The 25441-nt window shown below is 42.6% G+C and overlaps 1 protein-coding gene across 8 annotated transcripts in view; it reads right to left on the bottom strand.

The window, feature by feature from the left end:
• The window catches only part of RAPGEF4 (Rap guanine nucleotide exchange factor (GEF) 4), a 274066-nt gene that overhangs the window by 147900 nt on the left and 100725 nt on the right, over positions 1-25441 (bottom strand). For 7 of the 8 annotated variants that reach the window (XM_010843829.1, XM_010843832.1, XM_010843828.1 and 4 more), the window contains 2 exons: positions 6568-6640; positions 1296-1315 (listed from right to left, as the gene is read on the bottom strand). In XM_010843829.1, coding sequence (XP_010842131.1) covers positions 1296-1315; positions 6568-6625 — 78 coding nt within the window. In that variant the 5' untranslated portion in view covers positions 6626-6640. Of the gene's footprint in view, positions 1-1295; positions 1316-6567; positions 6641-25441 lie in introns of those variants that run through there. The other variant, XM_010843838.1, reaches the window with a different exon arrangement.

The following is a 25441-nucleotide window of genomic DNA, read 5'->3' as shown; positions in this document are numbered from 1 at the left end:
AGGACCAAATGTCTTTCAAGGTTAAGGAGAGCCATAAGATGTAAAAGGATAATTACTTTATAAAGGGTAAGATATTTTTCAGAGGAGAAAAAATAGGTAGTAAATGATGTAAGACTTGATAAAATAATTATTATAACAGTCTTCACATTTACTGAGCTCTACTGTATGAATCTCTATACTTGCCACAGATCATATTTAATATTCATGATGGCCTCTTAAGATAGTTACAACCAACATCCACATTTTAAAGATGAGGCAAGGATACTTATAGAAGTCAAGAGGCTTGCACAAAGCCCCACAACTAGGAACTGAAGTCCTCTGCTGAACCCAACCAATGAGGATTTGATGTGACATTTGAAGTGATATTGCTAGGTCTTGAACCCAAGTTTGTGGTGGTACAGCAGTGGGTCAGAATTCCCCACCAGCCCTTTAAAACCGGCATTATGAAAACAGGAAGACCTAAAGAAAGCTAGAGTCAGACCTTTGAAAAGCAGTACAGAAACAGTCTGAAATTACCACAGACACAGGACCAAAAGCAGGAAAAAAATAGGAAAGGGTGATGGTTCTGTAACACTGCCACCGGCTACAGCAACTGAGGTACACAGGAAGTTGATACATCCCGGAGCCACCAAGCACCACTTCAGGTTAATCCTTACACACTTCCACATTAATCCTCCCATGCTGTTGTCTCAATTTAGATGCCAGTTCATATTATTAACGTTATTATTTGCATGCAAAGACAACGCCACTATACCACTACCAGCCTTAGAAGGAGTACTTGGCACTGGTTCTTGGTAAAAGGTTTATCCTAAACCACCTAGGCTCTTACCTGTTTGCCCTAACCAATTAGATAATTCATTATTTTCAACTTCCAAAGAGAAACGTTAATGTATTTGGGTGCATTTATAAAATCAACTGGCCTCAAATTTCATATTTTATATTCCTATTAAGGAAAAACAGTTTATTTTCTATGTGCCATTAAACTAATGATTTGCTCTACTGCCATGTATGCATCAGGGGAGAAAGAAACACTTAGCAACGTCTGCCTCTAGGATAACCTTTCTTCGTACGAGTTAATATCAAGGACATGTGACGACCATGTCAAAGCCATTGGCCTTCTCCCCTTCATATTTCACAGTGACTCACCCAAAGATGCCAGAATAAGATTAGAAAAATATTTATGACTCTGTTGAATATGGATAAAGAGCTCTCTTGTTGATAAAGTTACCACAATTATTTTTTTTACCTTATGACAGTTTTTAGAAATTAGGCAGAGAAAGAGAGTAGTTACTCACGTTCTCCTTGTCAGGAATCCCTAGAAAAGGAAAGAGAGAAAGAACATGAGTTAGAAGATCAGCTTGGAAAATGGAAATTAAATCCCTTGCTGAATCAAACCAAGTAAAAATTTGATGTTTTCAATTTGTCTTTCCATAAAAATGTACATACTGCTGCTTGGAAAAAAAGCAGCACCTACCAAAATCTGTAACATAAACAAATCAATGAATCAGAGCAGGGCTATGTGCCAGACAACAAAATATCACGCTTATTTTGCTTTTCTACCATACGCTTTACTCTCCTAGAGGTAAAAATTCATCCTTGCTTATTTTATACCATGTGAGCAACTAATTCCTCTGTCTTGAGCACAAGAACACTCAGAATTTTAGAAAAACACATCAAACTCTTAAGTTGCAATTGTTATATTTTTACAAGGCAAACCACCTCACACCATTCAGGGATCTGAACTTGGGGGCAAGTTGCACATAAAAACCACCAGCACACAATTTTTATCTTGGGCACAGCCAACTCTTGCTTCTTTCAAGTCAGGTGTGAGCACAGCAATGGCTATTTCCAGAGATGTCTCAGTCTTCTTAGCAAATAAGTTAATCATTCATCCATTCACTCATTTACAAACATTGGCTCAGATGGTAAAGAATCTGCCCGCAAGGTGGGAGACCTGGGTTCGATCTCTGAGTTGGGAAGATCCCCTGCAGAAGGGAACAGCTACCCATTCCAGTATTCTGGCCTGGAGAATCCATGGACAGAGGAGGCTGGCAGGCTACAGTCCATGGGGTCACAAAGAGTCGGACAGAACTGAGCAACTAATACTCAATCACCCAATATTTTTAATAAGGAGCCACACAGCACGTAAAATATTGGCATTAAAAGCACCAAGCGCCCATCCTAATAGGCAGCAGTAAGCAGGAGAGGGAAGAAAGGAATAGATTACTAGGAAACACACCCTAATTAAACTTTGACCACCATAGTATCAGGACATTAAAGTTCTGACAGAAAACAAGTGGATGGAGAGGGTTGCTCTCTCAAGCAGAGAGTATTAATGAACATGTTTGCCATCACTTCCCAGATCTCTCAGAAACAGTAAAGGTATCCCAAGGTCAGCATTCAGAAATTCATCTTGAATCCATCTAGCCATTTATCCCTCCACCCATCCAACAACCACTTGAAAAGACTAGATTTGACAGAATGAGGAGATACAGGTTGTAACAGAATGAGGTTGTAACAGAAGCTTACTTTCTAGGAGGTTTAATAAGACAAATGCAGTTATACAAATCCTCATATTGGAGTGGATAGAAATTAGGGTATCTGAAGAGAAACAATATTGAAAAGGTGATCTCAGGACACGTAGGAACCTGAAAGTTGGGCTAAGGCATTAGCGGTCTTGGAATTTCACTTTCTATGATGGGCAGTGGACTATCATTAAAGGTTCAGAGCAACAGAGTGATATGAACAAGAAAAGGAAAGGAAGGGACTTTCAAAATTAAAAAACATTTAAGATACAGAAACTGGAGACAATGACATGGGTCCGTGATTGAAGTCCAAAGACATTCAGTTGAGGAAATTTGGACTTGGATTCAGTGGGGGCTGTTATTAAGGAAAATCATCCTAGCAATTGGGTGTGGTAATGGTGTGGTTTTTGCATGGAAAAGTCTACATTTTCAAAAATGTCTGCTGAAATGTATATAACACTCTCCGACATACATCACAGCAGGATCCTCTATGATCCACCTCCCAGAATATTGGAAATAAAAGCAAAAATAAACAAATGGGACCTAATTAACCTTAAAAGCTTCTGCACATCAAAGGAAACTATTAGCAAGGTGAAAAGACAGCCTTCAGAATGGGAGAAAATAGCAGCAAATGAAGCAACCGACAAACAACTAATCTCAAAAATATACAAGCAACTCCTACAGCTCAACTCCAGAAAAATAAACGACCCAATCAAAAAATGGGCCAAAGAACTAAATAGACATTTCTCCAAAGAAGACATACAGATGGCTAACAAACACATGAAAAGATGCTCAACATCACTCATTATCAGAGAAATGCAAATCAAAACCACTATGAGGTACCATTTCACACCAGTCAGAATGGCTGCGATCCAAAAGTCTACAAATAATAAATGCTGGAGAGGGTGTGGAGAAAAGGGAACCCTCTTACACTGTTGGTGGGAATGCAAACTAGTACAGCCACTATGGAGAACAGTGTGGAGATTCCTTAAAAAACTGGAAATAGAACTGCCTTATGATCCAGCAATCCCACTGCTGGGCATACACACTGAGGAAACCAGAAGGGAAAGAGACACGTGTACCCCAATGTTCATCGCAGCACTGTTTATAATAGCTAGGACATGGAAGCAACCTAGATGTCCATCAGCAGATGAATGGATAAGAAAGCAGTGGTACATATACACAATGGAGTATTACTCAGCCATTAAAAAGAATACATTTGAATCAGTTCTAATGAGGTGGATGAAACTGGAGCCTATTATACAGAGTGAAGTAAGCCAGAAGGAAAAACATAAATACAGTATACTAACGCATATATATGGAATTTAGAAAGATGGTAACAATAACCCGGTGTACGAGACAGCAAAAGAGACACTGATGTATAGAACAGTCTTATGGACTCTGTGGGAGAGGGAGAGGGTGGGAAGATTTGGGAGAATGGCAATGAAACATGTAAAATATCATGTAGGAAACGAGTTGCCAGTCCAGGTTCGATGCACGATGCTGGATGCTTGGGGCTGGTGCACTGGGACGGCCCAGAGGGATGGTATGGGGAGGGAGGAGGGAGGAGGGTTCGGGATGGGGAACACGTGTATACCTGTGGCGGATTCATTTTGATATTTGGCAAAACTAATACAATTATGTAAAGTTTAAAAATAAAATAAAATTAGAAAAAAAAAGAAAATATGGCAAAATGATTATGTGAAAATACCTATCAAGTTAATAAAAATCACATTCAAGTATTAAATATTAATTAAATCAAAGCAATGAAAATACAGGTGTTAACTGTATCATCCTGTATGTTTGAAATTTGTCATAATAAAACGTAAATTGAAGAAGTTCTGTGTAAGTCAGGTGTAGGGTAAACCTTGAGTGAAATAATGAAGACTCACAGCCATTGAGCCATCTTTGCTCTCAGGTCAAGGGTGATGAGGCCCTCAGCCAGGCGGCTGCAGCAGGGAGAGAAAGCAAAGAGTATGAGCACTAGAGAGGAAGGAGCAAGGGACAGACCAGTGATTAACCTCAGTGGGTGGCGGTGAGAGAAGAGAGGGCTCCAAACAGTGGAGGCCTAGCACCTTGTACGGGAGGACAGTGAAGTTATGAATGGAAATAGGCTTTCAGCAGAAGGACGGTTTGTGGGAATCACCATGTGCTCCATTATCAACACTGTGAGTGCATGAGACCAACAGGACGACCTGGTGGGAAGAAAACCAGCAGTCATTTGGAAAGTTAGGCTGCCTTTTGTAAGACTCAAATGGAGCTACTGGTTTCAGGAAGGATCTGTATCAGTTGCAAGAAAGGATGCAATGATCGAGGGGAGAGTATAGAGAAAAAAAAGAAAAACAGCCAAGGCTGGACTTGAGTAGTGACTGAATTTCCAGATGAGGGGAAGAAGTACCCATGAAAGAGACAAGAATACAAGTGGCCATGAGAAAACCAGGATAATTCAGTGGAGCATGGGACCCAAGGGAGAATGGAGACTGAACATGGAAACTCTTACTCAGTCAGAGAATGGAGAATAGTAATGACTGAGTCTGGTTATTGGTTGGTCACTGGAGAATTTAGATGGTTCGAGTTGGAAGTCAGACTTTGAAGGGTTAAAGATTCACTGGTGTTGAGAAAATAGTAGTTCACATCATTTGGGTTCTTATTATACGCCCAGTGCCCTTCTAAATGGAGATTCCGAGGTGGGGCGGTGTTAAAAATCTGCCTGCTGAAACAGGAGATGTGGGTTTGGTCCCTGGGTGAGGAAGATCCCCAGGAGGAGGAAAGAGCAACCCACTCCTGTATTCTTGCTGGGAAAATCCCACGGATAGCGGAGCCTGGTGGGCTACAAACCATGGGGTTGCAAAGACTTGGAGGTGACTGAGCATACACGCATGCACCCTTCTAAACATTTGACACGTGCTCTTCTTTCAGTCTCCAAAACAATCCTATGAGGAAACTGAGGCACAGAGACATTAAGTGCCTTGCCAGAAGCCACACAGCTAGGAAACAGCACAACTGGGATTTCCAACTTGGTTACTGATCATCCCTAGATCAGCCAGAAGAGAAAAATCAAGAACAGGAGAAGAAACTAAAAGAAAGATCCGTCCTCCAACATCCACCTCTCCAAGGACAGAAAAGAAACTGAGAAGGAGAATGCACAGGCTGCCCAGAAACATGAAACAGAGGGAAAGGGAGCTCACTTCAGATCCTGATCAAGCGAGAAGGGTCACCTGTGGAGAGCGATCTGTTTGAGTGAGAGTGGGAATTCAAGGAGGTATTCAAGAAGACATGAGGGTGACTCTGGCTCTGAGATGCTTGGAGTGGAAGCACTGCTTGATCCATCAGTGTGTCAGCATTGAAGTGCTACAGCATCAGAAACCCCAGGGCTTGCTGAGTTATCACACATACATGGACAAGAGCCAAGTCAAGGGACCCAGAGCCTCAACAAGCAACTCTCAGGGATAGTACTGAGTGCTAAAAAGGTGTTTCCAACATGCGTGAACAGATAGACTCAGGACACAAAATTACTTTGAGTCTAGTGGGCACCCATTAGGAAAGAGTATCACAGAGAAAAACTTCCTTTCTTTTATGAGCAGCCAGAGACCGGTCTCCTACAAAAGGCTCGGAATTTGAAGAGAGCACGATTTAAGAAGAATAAAGAATGATTCGTGCTGCTTCTTTCCTTAAGAGCATCAAAATAAGCAAGAGGTGGAGCACTCAGGTGTCTACATGTGACTGAGATAAGCACAGTTCATGAATCCCATTTTAAAAGAACCTTCAAACCATACTTTAAGATGAAGGTCCTTTGAGAAAGCATGCTGAAGTTCCAACTAGCACCAGAGCATACCTCCCTCTATCAGCTAAGGCCACATAATTATATTGTAGGAACAATTTTTTAAAATAACCCAAGAATGGGCTGGAGGGTCTGTTTATCCATAAAAGAGTCTGGAGACTTATTCTGTCAAGCTGGTGTTGGACAGATTTTTCTTTGTCACATGAAAACACATACCGCATGACAAATTTTTAGATACAAGTGTTCACATTTTTCACTTACTGTCATTGTTAGAGCCCGTTTCCATAACACCATAAGGAGGAGCCAGAAGTCCTGCCATGTACTGTCGATATTTCTGAAAGACAAGATTGTAAACTCAGTGCACAGATATTTACTCACTTGGAGCATTCATGTGTTTACATGTTAAAAAGAAGAAAAGCTGGATGTCAGTAAGCATCTGAGTCTTGTATTTATAGAGCCATGAAGCGTGCTGTCTGGGCTCTGTGGCCTAAAATAAAAATGCTGTGTTCTAAAGAGGTCTTCCCGGATGAGACTGAAAGTGCCCCTGCCTCGGGAGGGGTTTCTACTGCAACCCACTCCTTCACGGTTTGTGATTGATTAACCAAACAGTGTGGGCTTTTGCCCTCCCCTCCACCTCCTGCCTGGCTTCTCATTCTCTCAACACGTGCTCAGGTTTTTGTGGAGGAAACAGACATATGGTTTTTATAGATGCAGATACAAATAAAAGTGCCACCTTCCTAACAGGTGAATGGCACTCAATCGGCCGTCTTTCAAAGCAAAAAGAAATGCATCTCTGGAAAGTGTCTGATGTGAAAGAAGCTGATTCATTACTATTTGCCAGCTTCCTTTTACACTGTACACCTGCCCGTTATGTGACCTCCAAAGAACCTGTGGGATGTTGTCAAATAGAATAGTTTGGCTTCATTTAGAACTATTTAGATCCTTCTGAATTTTCTCCCTCTGACTTTTGGTCCAGACGTGCTTTAAAACCTGAGGCTCAGTGATACATCTTAGCGCCGGGAGTCTGTGCTGTTTTGAAGGAATAAGGCTTGGTGAGCATACAGCAAGCAGATCAAGCTCCCAGTGAGACAGAAGTGACATTTATGAAGAATGGAATATGAGTGTGAGACATTCTCTCTTCTCAGGTAATAAATACAGCCTCCTCCCCTTGCAGAATGAAAGCTGGGCAATTTTATTTGTTGCGTGGTGTCATGTATATTTATGGTTTATAATTATGATGGCACATAAATGTTAAACAGCATCAAAAGAATCAACACTTCATAATGTGCTTGTGGGTTACACAAACGTCAGCAGAAAAGACTTCATCTGTAGCAATGGGCAGCTGGCAGCATGCAGTATTTGAGCAGCCATCTGGCCCATTTGGTAGATTTGAATGGTGTCTGTAATGTAACATTGATGAGCTCTCAAAAGAGCCTTCTTCTAGTCAAGATGTGACTAGCTTTTTTTTTTTAATCCTTTTTTCTTCTCCTTCTGAGGCAACTATACTAACACCTGCATGCAGACATTCAAAATCATGATTTCTCTCTGCCTCTGAGTTAACTAATCACTCAAACATACCCATGGGACCAATCCATCACCCTGAATTCCTGACATTTCCCTTTGATAATTTCTTCGTTCTGCTTTTCCTTTTTCTTATGATACCATCTACTCTTCTTCCTCATGAGAAAGCACCGGGCAAAGCACACTTCTGTGCATAATATTATGCTGGACTCTGAAAAAACAGGCTCAGAGAGAGCAGATGGGGGCTAGGTTATGTTCTAAGAAGGTTCTATGACCCCGCACAATCTTTTGAGGTATTCCTCTCACTGTTAGCAACTCCATTAACAGGCTCCTGAAAGAAATAATTCATGTTAAATTAAAGGAGCAATTTTGCTTGGCTTAGAAATGCTGTTTTGGATGCAGCGAATGCATTTGTCTTGGGCACCTCGAAATCAAGTTCCATGAACTCCACGGAAGCACATTCCTGACTCCTAAGTGAACAGGACTTTGCCTCCCTTCAGCTCCATAGCATGGGGTCTAGGGTTTGCTCATGGAGTGTGATACCAGAGCAGTCACTCCTGGGAAGGGAAGACAGAGCAGCCATTCAGGGAGCAGAGTACGGGCTGCGTTTCAGCATGTAGATGCACTGAGCACCCACTGTGCCCTCACTGTGCCCTCGACACTGGGCTCCCTGCAGAGAATGGGCAGGGCCCTTTGCACTTCGAAAGCATCAATCTCCTAAGGACAGCAGTACTGTTGTACTCAGTACAGGGTACTCTGTCTTGCACATAATAGAAAATTAATATATATCTGTTGGCTTTTGGAATGTGAATGGAAATTTTCATACATATATAAAAATAGAGTATCACACCACATACTTAACATACAGCCTCAATAACTGTTAACTCATGACTAATGTTATTTCATCTACAATCCTATCCACTTGCCCCTTCCAGAGTTATTTTGAAGCAATTCCAGATATCATATCATTTAATCCACATATATTTCAATAGGAATCTCTAAAAGGTAAGGATTCTTTTTTTCTCCCAAAACAAAACCATAATACCATTATCTCAACTAAGAAATGTAACATCTCCATAATATTCAGTCAGTTTCAAATGTCTAATTGCTTTATATATGTCATTGCTGAATTGAATTTATAAATAACTTATTAGATACATAGATGAATGGAACGGAAAAGACTGCCCCAAAATAAACCCAGGCCTACCTACATGGCCACTTAATTTACAAAAAAGGAGCCAAGAATATACAGTGGGGAAAGGACAGACTCCTCAATAAATGTGAGGTGTTGGGCAAACTGGACAGCCACTTGCAAAAGAATGCTCAGTCATGTCCGACTCTTTGCGACCCCATGAACAGCAGCACGCCAGGCCTCCCTGTCCATCACTAACTCCTGGAGTCCACCCAAACCTATCTCTATTGAGTTGGTGATGCCATCCAATCATCTCATCCTCTGTCGTCCCCTTCTCCTCCTGCCTTCAATCTTTCCCAGCATCAGGGTCTTTTCAAATGAGTCAGCTCTTCGCATCAGGTGGCCAAAGTATTGAAGTTTCAGCTTCAGCATCAGTTCTACCAATGAATATTCAGGACTGATTTCCTTTAGCATGGACTGGTTGGATCTCCTTGCAGGCCAAGGGACTCTCAAGAGTCTTCTCCAACACCACAGTTCAAAAGCATCAATTCTTCGGCACTCAGCTTTCTTTGTAGTCCAACTCTCACATCCATACGTGACCAGTGGAAAAACCGTAGCCTTGTCTAGAAGGACCTTTGTTGACAAAGGAATGTCTCTGCTTTTCAGTATGCTGTCTAGGTTGGTCATAACTTTCCTTCCAAGGAGTAAGTATCTTTTAATTTCATGGCTGCAATCCCCATCTACAGTGATTTTGGAGCCCAGAAAAATAAAGTCAGCTACTGTTTCCATTGTTTCCCCATCTATTTGTCATGAAGTGATGGGACCAGATGCCATAATCTTAGTTTTCTGAATGTTGAGCTTTAAGCCAACTTTTTCACTCTTTTCTTTCACTTTCATCAACTGGACCACAATCTTACACAAAAATTAACTCAAAGTGGATGAAAGTCTCAAAGACCTGAAGCCATAAAACCCCTGGAAGAAATCATAGGCTGTAGGCTCCTTGACATTGGTCTTGGCAACGGTTTTTTTTTTTTTTTTTTAACACCAAATGCAAAGGCAACTAGACCAAAAATCAGTAAGTGGGACTACATTAAACTGAAAAGTATTTGCACAGCAAAGGAAACAATCAACAAATGAAAAGGCAAGGTATTAAATGGCAGAAAATGTTTACAAATCATATATCTGATAAGGGGTTAATATCCAAAATAAATGAATATAAAAAATCCAAACTCATAGATACAGAGAATAGACTGGTGACTGCCAGAGGTGGAGGGTGAAGCATAGGTGAAATGGGGTTTAAAACCTATTTCTGCAGAACCCGGAGCTCCTAGAGGACCCTCAGGCAAGGTAACACATAAGCAGAGCCTTCAGCTCCTATGGCAACTTGAGTGTCTTCACTTTTAGCTGATATAGAATTTAGAGTTCCAAGAGTAATTTCATTTGAAAGATGACTTTTGCTTCTGAAAACTAAAAGTCTACAAACAACAAGAATAAATAATCTTTAAACTCCCAGCCAGAAAGATGCTATTCAGAGAAGGCATTTCTTCTTCCATGAAGAAATCAGCAAAGACCAAATTAGGATTTGCCTATGAAGTGCTGGGGGGGAGAGGAATAAATTGGGAGATTTGGGACTGACACATACGTACCACTATACATAAAATAGATCACTAATAAGGACTTACTGTAGAGCACAGGGAATGCTACTCAATACTCTGTAATGGGCTACATGGGATAAGAATTTTTAAAAGAGTTGATATATGTATACGTATAATGGATTCACTTTTCTGCACAGCATAAACTAATACAACATTGTAAATCAACTATACTCCAAATTTAAAAAAAGAAAAAAAAAGGGTTAGACATCTATGGTTGTAGACTGGCCAAATGACAAGTTACCAACAGAATCGGAAGAACTAAGAATTTAACTAAGATGCATCATAGTGCAATGCTGACCTTCTCCAAGTGAGGTGTACAGACCCCCAGTGTAGCACTCAGCAGGACAAGACGAGGTGTGACAGGGGTTAACAGAAGCTCTCCCTAGAGCTTAAATTTTATTCTATGTCAAGTAGTTGAAAGGACTACTTTTATACTTTTATATTATGGAGCAGAAAACTAAATTTGCATACATTTTAAAGATTAAAGCATGCAACTTCAAAGAAATTTGAGCTTGCTGCTGGCTGCTTCTAGCTACAAAGGGTCTAGACCCCGGGCATTATGTATTGATTTCCTCTGCATTCAGAGAACTTCAGGGGAAAAACTCAAGTGCCTCTAATGTAATGGAAAGCATGCAGATGCTGGAATCACACAAGAATGGAGGCAATTCTGATTCTGCCACATGCTACCTATGTGAACTTAAGTAAGTTACCTCAGTTTCCTGGGTAAGGAACTTGGGATAATATCATCTATCTTTCAGGGCCAGTGGGGGGATGAGAAAAAAACTCTAAAGAAGTGCCCAGCATATATTAGGGACTTACTAAATGATTGCTGATGATAATAAAAATAATAATGATAATGATGAGGAAGAGGAGAAGAAAAAACAACAATCAAGAATTGATCAAACAAATCCCAATATATTTGATGATATATCCCAGACAGAGTCTCCAGCTTTAGGGAAAAATACTCTGTGGGTGACTTGTTATTACTGAGGCCGCTGATACACACACAACATAAAGACCCACAATACATCCACTGACCTGTCTACTAAAAGGAGTTGTAAAAACAACATCTTAAAGAGTAGATGTTCTTAAGTCGTTTTACTATATACTGCCTATTTTCATTGGAGAAGACAATGGCACCCCACTCCAGTACTCTTGCCTGGAAAATCCATGGACGGAGGAGCCTGGTAGGCTGCAGTCCATGGGGTTACTAAGAGTCAGACACGACTGAGTGACTTCACTTTCACTTTTTACTTTCACGCATTGGAGAAGGAAATGGCAACCCACTCCAGTGTTCTTGCCTGGAGAATCCCAGGGACAGAGGAACCTAATGGGCTGCTGTCTATGGGGTCGCACAGAGTCGGACACGACTGAAACGACTTAGCAGCAGCAGCAGCCTGTTTTCATACCCACATGGTAAATTAGTCCCAGGAGAAAGGAAGAGCACAAGAGAGTAAACCCAGAAATAACTGAACAAAAATCAGTGAAACCTTATAGCCATCAGAACAGTTTTTGGTTTACCAAATCTTTAAAAAAAATTCTCTAAATTACAATTGGCCAGTTTATAAGGCAAAGTCAGTGCATGGAAGAAGTTCTCAGGCTAGAGAGGCTAGAAGGCTGTCCTAGATGGAGGGGAGAGATGTGCCACTGGCTATCTTAATGTTTTCTGAGAAAGCTGAGAAAAGACAAAGTATGACAGTCTTAGGAAAGTTAAAACCTGGTCCATCTCTCAGCTCCTTCACTAACCCGTCAAGGCCACTGAGCTACGCTGGCTGGAAGGCTGTCAGAGCAGCCACCAGGCCAAGGGCGGCTAGGGGTCACCCAACTCTGCTCCAGAGTCTGGAGCCCCAGCCTGGGCTGCTCCATCCCCAAACAGGGAACACTTCTCCACACAGTGGCTCCACATGGCCCAGCTGTAGCCCAGCAGCCAGATACAAAAGTCGGGCGGCATGTGCTGGAGGAGCAGGCATAGTAGAGATACGTCACATTCTAAAGGCCAGTCTCAATTTGCCAAGCAGGGGATCTCCCTGGAGATCAGTGGTTAAGACTTCACCTTCCAATGCAAGGGGTGCAGGTTGCAACCCAGGTCAGGGAGTTAAGATCCTACAGGCCTCATGGCCAAAAGAAAAAAAACATAAAACAGAAGCAATATTGTCACAAATTCTATAAAGCCTTTAAAAATGGTTCATGTTAAAAAAAAAAAAAACAACTTAAAAATTTGCCAAACCGGACTCACAGAGAATAAAGGAAGGCAGGCAGCTTGAACCCTGGCTGAATCCTCTGTGACAAGAGAAGAAGGGATCCCTGTAGGGCAGAACTCCCCACCCTGGAGGTCGAGACCTTCCTAACACACTGAGGCCTTTCCTAGATGTTCTCTGAGCTGCTGCCCGCTGCCAAGGCATCTAGGCTGCCGGTGTGCCACGGTCACCACATTCCCAGCAGCCAGGCAGAGACCTCGGCTTCCAATACAGGCCTTCCCAGCAACTGTCCCCTTTCACCACCAACTCCATCTACCTAGGAGATCATCAAGTTGTAGGAAAAGCATAAATACCGTCCATAGGTTGGGATATCAGCACTAGAAAAACATAACAAACAGGAAGTCATGAGGACTATGGACAGGCCCGGCTATAAACACCTGAGGGTAGGAGGGATGCGCGTGTGCTCAGAACAGGGACACGCTCCTGACAGCCCGTGGTGGGCAGTGTCCAGGGTTGGGGAAGAATAGAGGGCACTGCATCGGTGGTGTGGGGATATGTCCTACCATCATGTACCAGTCATTACATCTGTACTAGGTTCCCCCAAAGTATTAAGGCTGAGTTCATGAAATGTAATGACAAACAGGTCACCTGGACTTTCTGTGAAAACACCCTGAGTATGTAGTAGAATAACTTGGAACAGGGATATAAAATTTAGGCTGCCCCCTTTTTATCTGTTTCTTGGCAATGATTATTTCTTTACAAACTTCCATATGCTACGTAAGATATGGTGGGGAAATGGACATAGCACACTGCTCTAAAGTCCCAGAGTCTGGAGAATGTTTAAATGTGTGAAGCACAGATGAGAGGGGGGAAACAGAAAGCGGTTGTAAAGGGAAATCTCCCAGGAGAATTCCCCGTTTACCCTTTTAGAGCCGTATGGACTGCTGCTCTCACAGCAGGTCACTGGCTGAACCAGGTCACCTCTTACGCCAACTTCTTTTGTTTCCTTGTTTCTTGATTTCTACGGCATTGACCCCACAGGGCACAAAGAACTTTCATCGCCTCTTCTTCAGTGATGTTTAATTCATCCTTTGGCTCTAGTACAGCTATTTCTAAACGGAGGCAAAATTCTGCTTGCCAACTCATGGCCATTTTAAATTCATGAGCAGCCTGCAAGAGCTATAGTTTGGAGGTGATAATGACAACAATAGCTCTAATGGAGGAAGTTTTCCAAACCTGAATCACTTAGGAATCCTAGAGTAAAGCCTGAGTAAGATGACACTGCAAGTGAGCAAATACAGTCTCCCTCCAAAATCTGTTTGAAATTCTCTCTCCTACTGGCCTGTGAAGGTGCAGAGATCCCAACCAAAAGGTGGAGGGACCCTCAAGTACTCTCAGGTGAGATCAGGGCTGCAAAGAATACAGTTAGGCAGCCCTCGCTCAATCACAGAGATGAAGTCAGATTAGCCCTGAAGGAAAGGAAGGGAAAATGCATTCACTTAGTCAAGGGGACAAGAGAGGCACAGTGGGGTCCTCATAGAGGGGTCCTCATGGGCTTTGCATCTAGTGAGGGGACAGCCATTCTCATCCGATCATACAGTCATCTCAGTGCAGGAGCTAGAAGGAAAAAAATACACTGAAAATGTGGCTGGGTGGTGGAGCGTGGGGCAAGTTCAGATATGGGGCTCCGGGCAAGGACATGGAATATGAGACTGAGGAGGCTTGGAGGTAAGAACCAGGGGGCCTTCCAGGTAGAGGGGACAGGGGTGCTGCGGAGGCAGAGAAGTGTGTCTGGCAAGAGAGGGGAAGTCGCTGTGGACAGAGCAGTGCTCGGGCCAAACGGCGAGGCTGGGAGGCCATGATGGAGGTTTGGAACATTATCCTCGTACAACTGGAAGCAGTTTAAGTGGAGAACTGACAAGGGCAGGTATGTGTTTTTAAAAGATCATTCTGGCTGCTGTGTGGAGAACAGTTTTGATGGGAAAACAAGAAAGGCATTAAGCCCTTAAAGGGAGGACAGGCCTGTATATGGCCCCTCAAAGGGGCCTGAGTCTGGGGGAGAAGGAAGACAGAGGAACGTGGACAGAGGGTGGTAAAGACGCTTTGTTCCTCAAGGCCAAACAATCTCCAACCACTTAGACTTACTGATAATAAAGACTCAGATTTCTTGTTGAAGCATGCTCAACACACGTGCACTTTTAATATGACTAAAAGATTGGGGGATTTCAGGGGGCTCACTGGAATGATTATATTAATAATTCTAAGTTAGTGCACACCCTGCATCTTTGAGTATGATTTAGTTAGCCATGTGATTCAGTTAGCCACTCAACTTTGACTGAGTTAGCCATGAGCTTCTCTTAGAAACATTCAAACTGAGAGGCAGACACACACAGTAGGTCAATACTACTTAATTTAGTCATAAAATAATGGCTCTGGAGCTGTTACTGCTGCTGCTACTGCTAAGTCGCTTCAGTCGTGTCCGACTCTGTGCGACCCCATAAACGGCACCCCACTAGGCTCCTTTGTCCCTGGGATTCTCCAGGCAAGAACACTGGAGTGGGTTGCCATTTCTTTCTCCAATGCATGAAAGTGGAAAGTGAAAGTGAAGTCGCTCAGTCGTGCCCGACTCTTAGCGACCCCATGGACTGCAGCCCACCAGGCTCCTCCGTCCATGGGATTTTCCAGGCGAGAGTACTGGAGTGGGGTGCCATTGCCTTCTCTGCTGGAGCTGTTACTGCACAGGAAATCCTCCTCACCTCTCTTTTTGCTAAGCCCGAACTTGCCACAGTCCATCTACTGTATAAATGAGATTATGAGCACTGTCTCTACATAGCTGCTGCCTCCTTGTTTATAGAAGAACCTACTGATTGACATTTTATTTAACCATATTTGTCTTCAAAGTGATGGATATATAGTCATTCTCAATTAAAATGATCAAGCCCAGTGCTTATGAAACTAACAAGAATATTGTAAAACATATCATGGGAACAGGCAAATTTCAAGTAAGTGTTTAAATGTTGACACAGAATTAGGATGCATCAGTCATTTAAAAACCTAAAATAAAGGATCATTTCACAGAAAGTAATAGCCTGAGACTGTCATAAGAACACAGAAGAAGCTACCAACATTTTTGTTTTGCTTTCTTGCTCTACAATGTACTTTATAAAGGGCAGCAGGCAGAGCAGGAGGCGGATGGTGAGGAGTGATTCAGAAGGTGCTATGGTCTGGACGCGTCCCCTCAAATTCATATGTTGAAATTCTAACACCCAACGTAATGCTGTTAGGAGGTAGGACCTGTGGGAGGTGTTTAAGTGTGAGAATGAAGGATCAGCGCTCTTCTGAGAGCTCCCTAGCCCCTCCCGCCAGATGGGGACACAAGGAGGAGTGTGCATCCCGAGAGGGCCCTCAGCAGAGGGCTGGCACCCTGACCTCAGACTGCCAGCCTCCACAACTGGGAAGAATAATCTTCTGTTGTTTAAAAGCCACCCCGTCTGTGCGATTTTGCTATTGCAGCCCGAACAGACTAAGACAGTGGGGTAGGAGGACTTTTCCTGGCCCAAACAGATACCTAACTTCCCAATTGAGCGGCACTTCTTTAGTTTTTGACTTTGTCCCTCAAAACTTGAAACCACTGGGTCACAGGTACTATGCATTTCTGTGCTTATTTCCTCTTGAAGCATCCACCAGCTTCCCAGCTGTCCTATCTCCTTAATCCCAATCCTACCCTGAAAGCCCAGGGGGCATACAGGATTCCAGCTTTTGCCGCATTCACGAATGGACAACAGCAGTGCCTTTTTCCTCTTTCGGATGTTGACGGAGCTCCACAGCCTGGAGTCGGCCACTTCCCAGCTTCACATACGCTAGACCTTTGGAGCCTTTGTATTTGAACTTACTCCTAACTCCTGCAACGTTCTGCTCACACACGGTGCCTTACTTTCTCCATCTCCCTTCACAGGTAACATTTCTATTCTGCTCCAAGTTGTAGTACACAACCTTGAGACATCCTTGTTAATCCAACACACTCTGACTGCCTATATCTGGGGAATCATGGTAATACAGCCCTGGTAGTTCTGGAAGCTTCTGTCTCTTATGGAATACTGTACCCCTTGAATCCCTTGAGTGGTTCCTGGTTCCTGTCATCTCTCCATTTTAGATCGTCCTGAACTTTTTGCTTTTAAAGAAGGGACATGAGAAGCATGAAGATCAGTTGATGCTGATAAAACAAGACCTAAACTCAACTCATCAAAAATCTCTAAATACTAATCAATTTTGTTATTTAAAAGAACATACAGTGGGATAGAGCAGCCAGTCTGCTCTACCAGAATTAGCACCAAAATGCACTCGTTAGTGAAAATTTAGTTTTAAGAGACCCATGTATGAATCTAGCTGGAAAAAACTGGCAGCCATATATAAATAGATGATGGTAGAAAATGATTCATTTTATATATCCAACATTTTTTTTTCATATTTCTGCCTATTGCTGTTGCTTTCTAAACCACATTTTTAAATAAGTTTGCCTTTTGATTTCGTTCTAACTACCATCTCTATCTCCCACTCTTCCTCTCTAGTATAAAAATTGTTATTACTATAAAATTTACAAAGTGAAGTGAAGTGAAGTGAAGTCACTCAGTCGTGTCCGACTCTTTACGACCCCATGGGCTGTAGCCCATCAGGCTCCTCCGTCCATGGGATTCTCCAGGCAAGAACACTGGAGTGGGTTGCCATTTCCCTCTCCAGGGGATCTTCCCGACCCAGGGATCAAACCCAGGTCTCCCGCATTTTGGGTAGACGCTTTAACCTCTGAGCCACCAGGGAAGCCCGTGCTAAAAAATTTAAACTACATAGTTTGTAAAATGAAAAAAACGATTCTCCCCTTTCACTCCCCTCCACCTACAGACCTACCCAGCTTCTGCTGCTGCTAAGTCACTTCAGTCGTGCCCGACTCTGTGCCACCCCATAGACGGCAGCCCACCAGGCTCCCCTGTCCCTGGGATTCTCCAGGCAAGAATGCTGGAGTGGGTTGCCATTTCCTTCTCCAATGCATGAAAGTGAGAAGTGAAAGTGAAGTCGCTCAGTCGTGTCCCACTCTTCGCGATCCCATGGACTGCAGCCTACCAGGCTCCTCCGTCCATGGGATTTTCCAGGCAAGAGTACTGGAGTGGGGTGCCATTGCCTTCTCCGACCTACCCCGCTACCGCTGAGTTAACCACTGCTGACACTCACTTCTTCTGTGGATCATATGGTACATTACAGTTAGTCCTTTTTTTCCCTCTCCAATAATATATTTTGGATAGCTTTTGCTATCAGAACACATTTTACTATTATTGCTTTCTTGTTAGACACCTCATTTTTTTTGGCTACACTCCCATTTAGCCCAATTGGGGGAAATCTGGAAAATATATTGAGTCTGCATTGGCAACAGATCTTCTCTGAGCTTCAGGCAAAAAGATAAAGATCATATACCCAGATCTTATCACATGGTGATTTCAGTTGTATTCTTGACAATGAGATAGAACTGTAAAAATTTAATTCCAAGGCCAACAAATATGCAAGCATATCACTCAGAAAATGTCTTTGATCTTTCTGATGGCTTTATCTAATTGGTGTCATTATGTTGTAACTCCATTGACTGCCAACTGCATTTTTTTGTAAATTTGGCAAAGGCTTCCCATGTCATACATTTGAAGAAAAAACATTGCCTGTGCTCTCTCCCCCAAGACTGTCAGAAGGAAAAAAGAAATTTAATTAAATTTCAATCTCTGACAGTTTAAAATAATAGAACAGAAATTATAAAACATTATGGATGGTGGCTGAATATTGTTAGTGTTAAAAGGAACCAGATTTACTGATTTTGATAACAGTGTTATGGGTTATATAAGAAAATGTCCTTGTTCTACTGGAACATACCCTGAAATATTTAGGAATAAAGGGAGTACAATGTCTCAACTTACAAATGATTCAGAAAAAAGTAAAGAGGCAAAGAATGATAAAGCAAATGGGGCAAAATGTAAATAATTGGCAGAATTGAAACAAAAGGCTTAGGGGAATACTTCATATTATTCTGAGTATATTTAAAATAATAATAAAATTAAAAGTTTCCAAGAAATGACAAGAAATCAGAGTTGAAACTCTAGATGATTACTCTCAGGGCATTTGGGGACGTCCCTGGTGACTCAGATGGTAAAGAATCTGCCTGCAATGCGGGAGACCTGGGTTCGCTCCCTGAGTCTGGAAGATCTCCTGGAGCAGGGAATGGCTACCCACTCCACTGTTCTTGTCTGGAGAATGCCATGGACAAAGGAATCTGCCGGGCTACAGTCCCTGGGGCCACAGAGTCGGACACTCCCGAGCGGACACACTTGGTGCCTTTATCCTGTCAACATCAGCCTCCCCCAACTCAGCTCAGTTACAGGCTCCGCCCCCAGTTTGTAGGTCCAGCGGCCTCTGCCTCTCCCGCGGATGGTTACTGAAGCGGAAGCCCTGTCCCTACCAGCTGGGCAGATCCGGCGCGGCCCCTGGGTGTCTAGGTATGTAGCCTGTGGGGCGGAGGGGTGAGGAGGTGGAAGGGGCTACAGAGTCACAGCCGCCCCAGAATCCCACCGGGTGTGCTTGGTCCCGTTGCTGGGCTTTGACCCTGACTTCGTACGTGTTCACTCCTTCGCTGGGACTCAAGTCCGCCCCTCGGTGAAGTCCGCAGCCTGCTTGTCCTCGCCTGCCCCTTCCCTGGAAGGTATTTCTTGTCCCTTGTATCTCTAATTCTAGGCTGGAATACTGCCCAACCTTGACCGACGACCCTAAACTGCAATCCAATCACTTGGCCCAGTTTTCGTTTGTTCTCTGCTGGCAAACTTTCCTCTAGGCCCCAGCCACCAGACTCAATGCTATCCTGGATCAAGGGGTCTTTTCTGGGCTCTTCGAGTAGTCATTTTGATTGCTGGCCACAGCCCTCAGGGGTCAGTCTTCCAGCTTCTGTGCCCAGGTTTTCCAGGAAGTGCCTTCTGTTTTCCTTGTATTCTCCACTCCGGGCTGTCTTGGGGCCTGAGGACACCAGCTGTTCCATCTCCAGTGCAGGCAGAGCTGAGGAGTCCAGCTGTCCCACACAGAGTAACCTCTGATCACACACAAACACAGGCTGATTTCTGCTGCAATCTAGAAACTCAACTTCAAATGTCAACTCTCAGAAAATAGCTACACTGGACTTTCCTATAAATTCTCTCTCTAGCACTGCAAGGAAAGAAACCACCTTTCCACCAATCAACACAAAATCTAAACAATGATACAAGCGTGCTGTGCTTATGAAAACCCAAAGTATAAAACACGAATTTGTGTTTCCAACACTTGTAACATGTAAATATTCTTGATTTTATTACAGGTTTAAATAAAATTCTTGATGATTTAACAATATCATATTTTGCCCCAATCTATATGGGGTTTCCCTGGTGGCTCAGATAAGTAAAGAATCTGCCTGTAATGTGGGAGACCTGGGTTCGATCCCTGAGTCAGGAATATCCCCTGGAGGGGAGCATGGCAATCCACTCCACTATTCTTGCTTGGAGAATCCCCATGGACAGAGGAGCCTGGTGGGCTACAGTCCATGGGGTCGCAGAGTCAGGCACGACTGAGCCACTAAGCACAGCACATATGGACATGGTTTTTGGCTCAAACAGTAAAGACTCTGCATGCAATGCAGGAAACCCCAGGTCTGATTCCTGGGTCAGGTAGATCCTTTGGAGAAGGGAATGTCTACCCACTCCAGTATTCTTGCCTGGAGAATTCCATGGACAGAGGAGTCTGGCAGGCTACAGTCAATGGGGCTACAAAGAGTCAGACATGACTGAGTAACTAATAACTTTCACCTACTTTCATTGAATACACTGAGGTATATTTAGGCTGGGAGAAAAAAACTAAAGCACATTGCATCAGAGATGTAGAACGATTTGGAAAGAAAACTTCAGGGGGTAGAGGGGCACCTTATTAAATATTCCTTATAAGCCTCACTGGGAGAGGAGATACTGCCAACTACATTTCCACACAGCACACAGCTGATGTGGACAAAAAAGGATTCTTCCTGTAGTGAAAATGTCAAGCTGAAAATGGCACCTTTAAGGAGAGATGTGGGGACAGCCCATGAGGAGGGCACTCAAGTGAGGGACCTTGAATCTGGACCCCGGGACCCATAAAGAGTCTTGTCTGAACCTTCTCTGCCCACCCTCAACCCCCTACCAAATGACGACATTCTGGTTCATCTTTGCTCTTTCCTCCAAGCAGAGATGGGTCAGTCCAGCCTGTCTACATCCCAAAGAGCTGGGACTCCTGCCCAAGTGCCTCTTCATTGCACATATGGGTGTAGGGAGCCCGTCAAAGGGAAGGAAATTAATCTAAAAGAAAATGCTGACTGGACGGGGCCTGTCCAAATGGGCCCACAGAGCGATGGGGGCCTGGAGAAAGGTATGGAGTTGTGGGGGAGGGTGGAGAGAAGAAAGCACCAACAGAGTGACTCAGAGCCAGGTGATGGGGAGTGTGTGTGGGGGGGTGCTGGGTGGCTGGTGGGGTGCACTCAGAGGTACAGGACTCGGCAACCATGCTGGATTTCCTGGCTTTTCTATGCTGACCCCAGCTCCTCCCTTCTCAAGTGTGGCCCTCCTTGCCATCTGGTTATCTATGGTGATCTCCACCTCCCTTTCAGATCCTTGTCATGATCTTGTTTTGACAATATTCCATCCTGATGTTTGACCTCTAAACCCCCAATCTCCTATATGGAAATCCTCTTGGTACCTACATCCCTATTCTCAGCTTGGATCCACCTCTGGCCACTGGTTCTCCTGCTATCCCCATCCCACACCAGACTCCACACAGTTGGGCTCAGGTTGCTCCAATGCCCAGCTTCCAGCCTGCAGGCCCACTCCTCTGATGCTGCCAAATAACATGGTTCCTCCGAACATCTCAGCCCCAAACTTGTCACGCTGCCATTTATGCTTCTCAGCTGCAGTTGACAAGAGAGTTCTCTGCACACTGTAAAGTGCCATCCAGATGCTATTTCTGAGTATTAAATACAGTTGCTATGCCATGAAGCTAAGATACAAACTGGAGAAGGCAACTCCAAAGATGAGAATTTCTATTTAAAAGCATCCTAGAGAATGTCCACCTTCATTTCATTAGTTTACCCAAAGCTGAGTCTGCAGAGAACACTAACTGCGGTGTGGTTTGTCTTTTTGGGGTGACAAAAATGTTCTAAAATTGATTGTGGTAATGGTACTACAACATACTAAAAGCTATTGAGTCGTACACTGTAAGTGGACAAATGGTATGTCTGTGTATTGTGTCACATTAATACTGCTTAAAAGAAAGAAAACCCTAAATGGTCTACAGGATGTGACCCTAACTTACCCACTATATCCACCTGGCTGTCGGAGGGAGGGATCAGACAAAGATGTCATTTTCCAGAAATCCTGGGTGGTCTCTGCTGAAGCATATACCCTGATTTTACCTGCATGAAGCCCCAGGCTGACCGTCCCTCCTGCAGGCAGCTCCCCACGCAGGAACACTGCACACCAAGAGGATTGGCATGTGTAGGTTTCTTGATGCCTATAGCATGCAGAGCTACGCCCACTTTTTTCAGCATTTGATTTTTCCAAACAAAAGGAGAAACCAAGCACATAAAACCCAACAGTGAATTGATGAGCAACTTTGCATATATATAGAATTTCCAGGCAATAAAGCATGCTCTCCAACAAGCTTGTCTTTGTTTAGAGGAAAATTATGCTTTGCTTTCACACAATGCCCTCTGCCAAGCCCGGTGTGCCCTCCTAATTTAAATCAGTCTTTCAATTGTATGATCGTTCCAAAAGAAACTAATTTTCACTACACTCATTCAGGGAACTTAACCAAAACTTGCATTTTTGTTGGGGGAGGTGGCAAACCCACACAGTGAGGTTTTCTGCTTTGCCACAGTTTTAAGATTAATCATTTTCTGAATATCTATAAATATTATTTTGATTATGTGAATGGCTTTAAATAGCTGTTTATGAAAAACTCACAATACTGTAAGTCTGCAAAGAAATAAGCCTAATATAAAATGTGAGCAAGAGAATGATACCCAAATTGCACAATTATATTCTAATTTGTAGATTATAATTCAGTGTGCCGTAATAATTTATCCTGAAAATTATGTTATCTCAAAAAGAAAGATTAAAAAACTGATTAAGATAACTTTTCTCACAAATCCTAAAACACTTCATTCCCTGGGTAATTTCATTCTGTCCTGCCTCAATAAGGACATTTCAAATCAAAGACCTCAGACGGAAGGTTAATAAATCTTGACGGCTTCAATAGGCTGTTTTCTTATTGTATGTTAAATTCTGTGTGAAGTTCAGCAGTTCATATAATCTGGCATGAAATGGAGGGTTTTAAAAAAAAAGTTTAGAACTTGGCTATTCAAAAAATGTTTTAATGGTATCTATTCCTCACTACTGGGATATTTCCAAGAAAGGGCTCCATTTCACTATAATTTTTTCTAAACAGAGCTATGATAGAAGGGAATACCATGACCTTGGGGAGCATGAGAAATCTGATCAACAGTGGCTTAATTTTTTTTAATTGTCATAAATATACAGCTCATTCTATAAATTCAAAATCTGGACAAGTCAATCATTCTAAATGGCTTTGGGGCAAATTCTGTTTATTTGTTTTTTTTGGAGAAAGTGTTACTTTTATCCTTTGCCTTTCTAACTCCCTCCTTCCCTATACAAAACAAGATATTCATCTCTGAATGCCCTTGGTAACCTAAGCATATATATCTTGGGGACAGATTACATCAGCATAAAGTTCAGAATTGGCAGTCTCAGAGAACAGAGTCAGATGTAGGTTTGCTATTCAGAGAATTAAACCATTTTAGTGATAATTAAAATCACAGAAAATTATGAATGGAACTCAGGAAATACACCTTTATTGGCAAGTTCATATAGGTCACAAATCAATATATACAGTTTAATCTCAGGTAGAGCAGGCATTGTAAAGTTTCACCAAAAGCCAGGAGTAAGTGAACACTCAACTCTTGGGTAGGGGAGGCTGCAAAGGTGGAAAAAGGGTCTTAGATGCCTTAAAAAATATTCCCTGGCTCTGTTTTCTAGCAGTTGCCTGTGACAAGTTCCAAAGAGCCGAAGTTTTAATTAAATACTGTGGAAAAGTAGGATGCCACATCCCTTAAAAAAAAATCAGAGTGGCTCACAACAGGACAGGGAATCAAGAGTAAGTGCTAAAAGCAGAATCCAGCTGTTGTCTCAAAAAGATTAAAAACAAAGAAGAATTGAAAACATTAAAGCAAAATGGTCGCAGGGATGCTGCCAAGGGAGCATTTAAAACAGACGCAGAAAGTAACAACAAATCGCTCCCCTCTCTGCCACCTTCCCTCACATACCAGAAGCCATAGGGAGAGCTCGAAAGAAAATTCAAAACACACTTCTTCTGTTTGGTATACTTTGAAGATGCTCAGAGGACAAAGCATCAATCAGTCAATGAACACACAGAAAGTTTAAGACAGTTCAAGTCCAATTTTGTGACAATTATTATATAATGTTCATTGCCCACTTTAGAGGCCAAAATAGTGTGTGCAAGTGCCCAAGTAAGTAGGAGCTTTTTTCAAAAGGTTGGCACACACTGGTATAAGAAAACAGATGGCAAGACATCTATGCCATTATTTTGGGCTTCTCTGAAATGCCCCCTTGGAGCAAAGATTTCAGCACCCACCTCTCACAATGTCACAGATGAGCTTTCTCTTCTCATTAAAATTTTATTCTTGCAGCCAGTCTCAAAGCTCATGGCAGACTAAATTCCTATTCAGACTGAAATGAATGAATCATTTTTTCCCCTACTTTTCCAGAGTCACTTATGTGCACTTCCAAAATAAATCTTTGGCTTTTTACAAAGTGACTCTTCTACTCTGTCTCACTGAATCCTTTTCCCTAGAAGGAAGGGAAGTGGGAAGGGGTGCAGAAGGAAAGGAAGGCAAGGAAGAAAAACATAAGAACCAGAATTATAACCAGGATAAAGTTTAGCCCTGATTTTCTACTGTAAGCCTTATAGTAAAAGGTAGTTTAAAATTCGGATTCAATACTAGCAAGTTAATTGATGTAATACACCACATTAACAAAATGAAGGGTAAAAATCATATTATCATCTCAACAAATATAGAAAGAGCATTTGAAAAAACTCATCATCCTTTCAAAATAAAAAACTCTCAACAAAGTGGGTATAGAGGAAACACACCTCAATATAAAGGCCACACACGACAAGCCCACAGCTAATATCATATTCAACATAAAAAGCTGAAATATTTTCCTCTATGATCAGAATGCCCATTCTCACCACTTTCATTAAACATGGTATTGGAAGTCCTAGTCAAAGCAATTACGCAAGAAAAAAAATAAAAGAAGCATTCATACCCTAAAAGAGAAGTAAAACTGTTATTATTTACATATGATATACATTTATATACATATATAATGCTGGATCATTGAAAAAGCAAGAGAGTTCCAGAAAAACACCTGCTTTATTGACTATGCCAAAGCCTTTGACTGTGTGGATCACAATAAACTGTGGAAAATTCTGAAAGAGAAGGGAATACCAGACCA

The sequence above is a fragment of the Bison bison genome, unplaced genomic scaffold (assembly GCF_000754665.1).
Source record: "Bison bison bison isolate TAMUID 2011002044 unplaced genomic scaffold, Bison_UMD1.0 scf7180017864190, whole genome shotgun sequence".
Lineage (NCBI taxonomy): Eukaryota > Metazoa > Chordata > Mammalia > Artiodactyla > Bovidae > Bison > Bison bison.
This window is presented reverse-complemented; position numbering and strand designations above follow the sequence as displayed.